Raw genomic sequence first — 8,649 nt, 5'->3', positions numbered from 1 at the left:
TTGATAATTTGATAGTTATAAACAGATACTTGAGGTTTCTTTTTTCTAACACCTGCTCTTTTTTTTGGCAACACCCATGCATCAATGAGCCCATCTCTCTTCTCATCAAGCTTGGCTCCATCACATTAATCAGCCTCAAGCCAGAAGTGAATTCAGCATTGCCGCCGTGAAATTCTCTCACTACCATGCTACCAATCTTCCATGATTGGTCTTTACCACTTATAAGAATTTAAGGAAAAAAAAAAGTCCCCCATTTCAAAATGTATTTTTCAATCAATAACTTTGAGACGCATATTCTTCTACCCAGGTTTATGGAATAATTTCTCAGGGTATGAGCTTGAGCTTGCATTTTTTTGTTTTATTCTGTAAAATTTACAAAGATCTACCGATAGAAAAGTAGAAAATATCAATCCTTAAACTCCTAGTACAATTTAAGAGTAGGAGAATACAATGGAGTTCTGCTCTGAACCCATATCTTTAACATGGACTTCAAGGTTGCATATATAGAACCAAATTTATATATAAAACAGACATAGATATGGCAGAAGATAGTATTCATGGTCCAATTCCACTATCTACATGCCAGCTTGATCATTGAAGAAATTTCAACAAATTCCACACCTATTCACAGTTACTTATTGTTAACAATGTGATTACAAATGTATAAGGTATTATAGATGATCTGAATCATTTTTCTTTAGGACATTGTCCGAATGCTTCAAATATTTTATTAGAGCATTGAATGGATTTTTTCATGCTCTGTCCTCACATGGCTTCTAGTAATATCTTTCACACTAGGACAGCCAGACAGTGCCATGGTGAGCTCAAGCTCATCCTTCAGCATATGGATGACTTTTCTCACCCCATATTCTCCCTTTGCTGCCAACCCATAGACAACAGGCCTTCCAATCTGCAATAATAAATATATAGATTACAATAGAGTTTAGAGAGCTTTGACCAAGAATCACAAAATTTTAAGAGGTTTTTAAATATCAGCATTGACATTGGGATGGAGAGAGAATCAAAAATTGAGTGATGAGGATTAACACTGTCAAGGCGTGTCACTCCTACAATTATATCCAGCACTCTCAAAGTGTTTCAATGATCTAGGTATTTATCTTGAGCAACTTAAAAGTTTTTTTTTTGCACATGCAAGTTAGACGGAAATTAGACAATAAGTTGAAAAAAAAAAATGGCAATCTAGAAGCAAAGTACGATAGAGCTGCTTCCCAAAAAGGCATCAGTTGGATTCACTGACATTCATTGACAGTTGAAACTCACGTAAAAGCAATTACACAAGCGCATGACCAAAAAATACTACTTGTTCTCTTTATATAGCAACCACATGGCGGACATTGCATGTGAAGAAATGGTGTAAGAGAAGATTCATAAGTTAGTTACATGAATTAAATAGTTTGGGGTGGAGAGCTTACAAGGACGGCTTGTGCACCAAGGGCTAATGCCTTGAAGACATCTGTTCCTCGCCGCACTCCTCCATCAAGGAACACAGGAACTTTCCCTCCAACAGCATGAACCACCTGCAATCACAAGATGCCTAAATATCCACAATTGCTGATTGAACTTTGGCATGCCAAAGAGCATAGTGTAACTCTACACAAATCCAGACAGAAAAGTCCTGTGCAGGAATGCATGGCCACGTACATGTCTTGCATTAAATTGCTAAAATTTCATACAAATTTGAATGTTAAGGATGTCTAGCTATGGCATTACCTCGTACAAAACTTCCCTAAACCCTAATGCTTTCAACATCTATATTGAAGAAGGAGCACAGAGATGCAAAATGTAGAATCTGTGTTTACACACCTACACACCCAATGAGAATAATATTCTTATGCTAAGCAGTAGAGATAAAACCTCACCTCTTCCAGAACAGTAATAGTAGCAGGAGTGTAATCAAGCTGGCGACCCCCATGATTAGAGACAACAATCCCAGCAACACCTACTTCTGTCGCCTTTATTGCTGCCCATGACAGTGCATCAAATGTTTAGGATATTTGAACGTTGAACAGAAAGTAAAGCAACCATGACATTCAAGGATCTGAGTAAATTATCAAGAGCGTGAAAAGATGCAGAATTTAAAGTGATCTACATAAAAATGTTTGACAGAGCAGATAGAGGAGGTAATTGTGAGAAATAAATCACACAATCAGGATGATTAACAGGCCTCCTATACTTGAAATTCCAAAGATAAAAAGGATGGTTAACTGAAATTTTCATTGAAAGTTTAAAGTTTCAAAAGGCAGAGAATGTTCTTCCTGTTACTAAGGGAAGGAAAAAATAGGGAAGATGCAAAATAGAGATGTGAATATCAGTAATAAAGCTTGACCTTACCATCTTCATGAGTAACAATAGTGATAGTATAATAATGATGAGATGCAAATATCATAAGATGGAGATCCTACCATCTTCCCGAGTGAGTACTCCCTTGATTAGAATTGGCAAGTTTGTTATCGATCTTAACCATCCTATGTCCTGCGTATGTTGTGATGCATTAGTTAAACTCATAAGAATGTAAGAAACCATGGCCCTTGCACACACCCCCAGCAAGCAAAAATAAAAAGTGAAACCATATAGGCACTTCCAATGGTATCTTACACCTCAACCTTTACATTATAAAAGCACCAACTAAAACACATAATGCTAAAATCAGTGTCAGTAAAACAACTAGTTTTGAAAATTTATGCAGAAGGAGAAAAAAAACTATTTTCCAAGTAAAATCTTTCAAACATTTTTGCAACAGCACATTAAAAGGTAAGCAGAATAGGTTACTCGTTTATACCCTCCAACACAAAGACGCATCAAGGGCCCCTTTGGAAAAACCTTCTAAAATTGAACCTTCATCCTGCAGAAAATTTTATTCAGTGAGTAACAATAAAAGCTTTAGCTTTAAAATTTTAAAAATAAGATTAAAACTTCAGTTAACATGCGTACATGTGTCCATTTTTTAAAATTCAATGCATCAGACACATTTCAATGTGGCAATTGGGAGTTACACAATTTCACTCACATTGTCCACTTCAGTTGATACAAGGCCTTCAATATTCTTTAACGGCGGTACAATCATTCTGCATAACTTATTGCAGTCATATTTCAAATCAGATTTAAGATAAAGCTTATTCTGTTAGCATGAAAGGAACATAAATACCAGTACATGGAGAACTTTATACCCAACTGTGAAGGGAATATAAATGATTAATGTTGGAAAAAAAGAGGAGAAAAAATCTACTTGTTCTTTATGTCTGCCTCCCTTCGACCAGGCCTGGGAACATCAACTGTCAGCACAATAGCCTTGTATCCATTTCTTTCAGCTCTCTGAACTAGCTGAGCTGCTATATCTCGGTTCTTACATACCTATTCCCAGACGAATATCAGATTACAGTGTGACTTGCTAAGAACAGGATCACCAATACAAAGACAAAGAAAGCAACCAAAAGAAAGTGTTGCTGCTAAAGAAATATACAATTCATTAATGAAATTATAAGAGCTAAAGAAGGATTGAATACATATATTTGAAAAAACCGAATGGCATTGCAGCTGGAAGCAACCTCCTCGATCGTGCAGGAAGACACGGAGGACAAAACCTGCGATGAAAAATAACTTACAATTCATGAAACTTAGCAAGAAAATTAGCTCCATATTTAAAAATCAATACCATTATAGTATTAGACGCAGCTGCTGCTCTGGCTGTGGCGATCTCTCCTAGAATAATCACAAAGAGCAAGTCAATAAGAATCCAAACAAATTTCAACAGAGACTGTGAACTCTTCCAAGAAGATTTGGACCTTCTGGATGTGCCAACTTGTGCAGACCAGATGGAGCGATCATAATTGGCGCTGAGATGTTGTAACCCAATACAGTAGTTGAAAAGTCTATTCTGCTTACATCTACAAGCATTCTAGGCCGGAATCTGAGAAGCAATAGAAATTGATCAGGAAATCATTGTAGCCAGTTTACAGCAAAAATCACCAACTGAATTAGCAGCAGCATACGTTATTCTACGAAATGCTTCCACGTTCTCTTTTAGGGTGTGTTGATCCTCCGCTCCCCCAGAAAAGAAGTCATAATACATTTTTGGAAGAGCTTGCCTAGCCAATTCTTGAAACTCATTCACATTAACAGGTTCACCCTCCATTATCCTGGATACATGAGCATTTATAGATGGATTACTTTCCAGTGAGTTAATACTAGATGCATTCTCAAGAGACTACACCATATAAAGACATTTATTATGATAGTATCAATAATTGCAAGAATTTATTAAAATATGTGATACTCATGTTTAAGGCCTTATGATATAGCCACAGACCAGGTTGAGGCAAAGTTGGGTTCCCAAGCAACTCTAAATTTCTTGCACAACGTAGTATTACTTTGATGAATCATAATCAAAGCCATTCACATACTATGTACTGGCTATTGGCCATTCCTCACCAGTCACCACCATTTTAGGCAAGGCAAGTCAATTTACAGTATATATTTATATGGATTGGTATGATATCCCAGAAAACCTTTCTTTTTCCTTTTTTTTTTTTCCTTCTTCTTTTCTATGTTTTGATCATGGTCTACAGAGTACTGCAGAACATAAAGATTCAACATGGTACTTACATAAGCAGAATCAATACCAGTTAAATGCCTGAAATCACTCCAAAGCAATCGATAACAATAAAAAGCATGATGACCCATTAAAGTATTAACATTAATTACTAATCAAAAGATGGTCAAGCAGACCATGATCAAAATATAAGCAGCACTTACCTACAAGAGCTGAGATTGAAAGTCCCTAGAGTTATTACAATCTGAGCAGCCACTGAAGGAAAAGCGTAATGATTTGGACTTCCTACTCAAAAAGAGTAAAAATCTAAATTGAGTTAAATATGTTAGTGGGCCAGACTCTAGAGAGCTACTAGGAGTGGTGTAATTTGCACAAATGGGCAAGGTTATAATTGTCATTATGATGAACAAAGTCGCGTTAAAACCAGACTCTGAAATTAGGCCACCTCAGCTGGATTCAACCCAAGTTCTGTTCCTCCCATATTTGAGTATTGAATAAAAAATATATATATTTCTAAATGATAAAATATGCAAATTATTAGTTTTTACAAAAAAAAAAAAAAAAAATAGTAGAGCATTTGAGCACGCGCTCAAGTTAGTATATATATAAAAAATCAAAACCTCTGCAGATACCATAATTTTTCACATTAGCACAATACAATATTTAAAAAATAAAAAATAAAAAATAAAATTAAAAGCACTTTTTTTCTTAACAAAATAAAACTTGATACTTGACAAAGGTCTTGTAACTGAATTGACACCTTTCTATGTACAAAGTGCTTGGCAGTTTAGGGGAAAACGATTTGAACTGCGAGGTTAACAGCATGTTGTAATTATTTCTCAAAAAAAAAAAAACCTGATAATTATCTCTTCGTCTTTTGGATAAAACCTAGGGGTGTCAATTCGGGTTAGCATGTTGAGTTCGTGTCGTGTCGAGGTAGGGTATTCGACTAAATGGCTCAACTTGAACCCGACTCATTTAATAATCGTGTCATGATCCTTCAACCCTAACTTGACCTGTTAATAAGACGGGTTGACCTGACCCAACCCACTTGACATGCTTAATAAACGGATCATGTTGGGTTAACACGAATGTAACACAACCTATTTTAACCTGCATAATATTATATATAACATCCCATTAAGATTTTTTTTTTAACATCCTAAAAATAGTGCATACACTTCAAGTTTTCAACCCACATTCAAAATAATATAGTTCAACAAAAATATAACATCTATCTAGAAATAAGTTCTTTACACCCCAAAAGAAGTGCATACACTTCAACCTAAATTCAAAATAATATAGTTCAACAAAAATATAATATCCTCAGGGTTTGTAAAGTTTCAATTTTCAATTATATCCTTTGTAAGTTTTTGTAATTACTCATTTTTCTTTTTAAATTTAAAATATAGGTTGGATATAAAAGGTATTTGACAAATCTAAAATAAAATGAATATTTATTTGTTATACGAGTTAAATGAGTTGTGTTTTAAATGGGTTATTTTGTGTTGACACAAATAAATTAGTGTGTCAAACGTGTCTATTGCGGGTTAAGGAGTTGATCCGCTTATGACACATTTCTTATTGTGACGCTTTTGAGTTGACTCATTTATGACTCAAACCCATTAAGACCTAACCTTAACCCGCAAAAACCCAAGTTAGGTTCGTGTCGTGTTCGCGGGTTAGGTCGAACATTGACAGCCCTAACAAAACCTGATACTTATCTTTAAAAATGAACAAAGGATTTTTTTTTTTTTTTTTGGTTGAAAATAACCCTAAAAGCCAAACTATTTTGTTAGTTAGCACACTTTTGAAATTATTTGGATATCTAACAACTCGAGTCCAAAGGACTCGATTTTGGAGTTATAAATCGAGTATAAATTACTCGATTTTCTCGTCGTGGCAGCAGTTGAGGTGGACATCTGGTCCATGTAGGCACCGAGTTGGACTCGGTTTAAGAAATCGAGTTCATTGGACTCGGTTTAAGAACTCGAGTCTCCTGGATTCAATTTAGTTTTAATGGAAACCGAGTCTTTTGAACTCGATTTTCCTTCAGCCCTCCACGTGTCCCAGATCACTCAACACTCACAGATCGCTCCCCTTAAACTGGGTTTTCCCTCTCACTCTCACTCTTCCCTCTAACTCTTCACTTCACGATCTCTCTCACTCTCTCATTCACTCACCCACATTTCAAACTTCCCTCTCATCTCACTCTTCAAACTTCAAAGACCCGTCGCTCTGTCTCTGTCCGTCACTCTCCTTCTCTGTATTTTGGGTGGCTTCGCTAGTAAGGACTCCATGTCTATCACAAGTAAGGACTCTCTCTCTCTCTCTCTCTCTCTCTCTCTCTCTCTCTCCATAGTGTTTGCTTGGTGTTTGGGCTTTAAGAAATATGGCAAAACCGACAAATTTTGATTTCTTTGTATTTAGTTTTTTTTTTAGATTAGCGTGGACTTATGCCTATGTCTTAGCTGTAAAGGAATAGGAGTTAAAGTTTTAATTTTGGAAGCTAATAACCTGTTGTTGATGATTTGATGCTTGTGTTTGTCCTTATTTCCTTATGATTCTAAGAGTTTGTTTGGCTAATTTACTTTGTTCAAACACAATCTGTATTTTGTAAGTTTCACTCAAGCCATAAATTCAATGTTTTTGTTTCTTTTGCAAGGAAAAAAAGTTTACATCATTGGTATTGATTTTTTTTTTTTTGTATCATCCAACTTAAAATTCATTTAAAAATATGTAATATGCCATTTGATTTTGCATAATGATAGAGACATTCATTAAAGCTTGCTATTTGTTAAGTCTCTCTCAACCCTCTCTATGAATCTCTTCTTCAAATTTATAATATCTAATACCATGCCCATCTTGCATAATCATATATAACTGAGTTATATAACTTACATTTTAGACCAAGTTACAATTTCAACAACAAATACTGACATAGGAATTATATTTGTAGCCTTTTGTAATGTTTTGTGGCTGAATTCTTTTAAAATAGAGTTCTGAACATGTTTATATCTATTGTGGGTACTAAAAAGACCTAAGTAAGTATATGGGCATTGGGCTTTGTTGATGGGCGCTAGTTTGTTTAGACTAAAAGCCTCCTAGAACCGTAACTCGGCCCATGAGTCGAGAGTCCGAGGATTCGTCCGAGGACGAATATCTCCTTGGACAGACCCACGATGACCCTAGGATTCGCTAGAAAGATCAAGGCAGGGTTACGTAAAAACTGTTGGTTAAAAGGGGGACTTAGGCGCCTCCAGACGCAACGGTGTGAGGAAAATATCTTATGAAAATGCTACCACCTCCATATTAAAGACCCTACACCTACCTCCCTGACCGCATTAATGGGGGAGTGACCCCTGAATAGTAGAAGTCAGCCTTCTTGTTGTGATTTAAAGACTCCCAGAGGGTGGAGGATGGGATAGATGGCTAATAAGGTGATTTGTGTGACACGTGGAGAAAGAAGGAAGAAGAAGAAGAATTTAAGGAGGAAAGTGGGCAAAGAAAGGCAGGAGATGAAGAATTGTGCCCTTTAAGAAAGAAAAAGACAGATAATATACAATTTGTCCTCGGCTTACGTCCGAGGAGGTTTGTTTTGCCCAGTTTGTCTTTATTTGCAAGCACTGTAATATTTTGGCCTGTTCATCAAGTTTCGACTATCACTAAACTAGATTTTGAGCCCACACTCTACAAATTTCATTGTTTAAGGTTCATTGGGCCTAAGCCCACGTGTGTTTTTGGGTCCAGGCGCAATTGTACACTTACATACCTATAATATATTTTAGCCTGTAATATTTTAAATTATAAATGTATATGGACCTATCAGTTACAACTCTTGAAGTATCAAACAGAAACTTGGTTATGCATGGTCTTCGGACTACATACCTTGTGGAAATTGATATCTTATTATTTGTTAAACAGAACCTTAGTTATGCCGGGTCCTCAGGCCTTCTACTTTGGGAAAATTAACATCTTAAGTTACTATTACTAAGTGTCAAACAGAAACTTGGTTATGCATGGTCCTCGGACTACATACCTTGTGGAAATTGATATCTTATTATTTATTAAACAGAACC

At 35.9% G+C, this 8,649-nt stretch overlaps 1 protein-coding gene across 1 annotated transcript; it reads right to left on the bottom strand.

Moving 5' to 3' along the window:
- Nucleotides 1-495: 495 nt before the first annotated feature.
- Nucleotides 496-4,901, bottom strand: LOC142636047 (peroxisomal (S)-2-hydroxyacid oxidase GLO4-like). The gene is made up of 12 exons (XM_075810112.1): nt 4,774-4,901; nt 4,011-4,157; nt 3,804-3,928; nt 3,674-3,720; nt 3,525-3,602; nt 3,248-3,372; nt 3,029-3,086; nt 2,801-2,863; nt 2,424-2,493; nt 1,881-1,981; nt 1,434-1,538; nt 496-910 (listed from the first exon to the last, which is right to left on the bottom strand). Exons 2-12 carry the CDS (start codon nt 4,151-4,153, stop codon nt 731-733), a joined length of 1,095 nt encoding a protein of 364 aa, XP_075666227.1. The 5' UTR covers nt 4,154-4,157; nt 4,774-4,901; the 3' UTR covers nt 496-730.
- Between the last annotated feature and the right edge of the window lie 3,748 nt (nt 4,902-8,649).

Source organism: Castanea sativa, chromosome 5 (genome assembly GCF_040712315.1).
Source record: "Castanea sativa cultivar Marrone di Chiusa Pesio chromosome 5, ASM4071231v1".
NCBI classification, from domain to species: domain Eukaryota; kingdom Viridiplantae; phylum Streptophyta; class Magnoliopsida; order Fagales; family Fagaceae; genus Castanea; species Castanea sativa.
The sequence above is the reverse complement of the archived record's forward strand: the minus strand, read 5'-3'. Positions and strand labels throughout refer to the sequence as shown.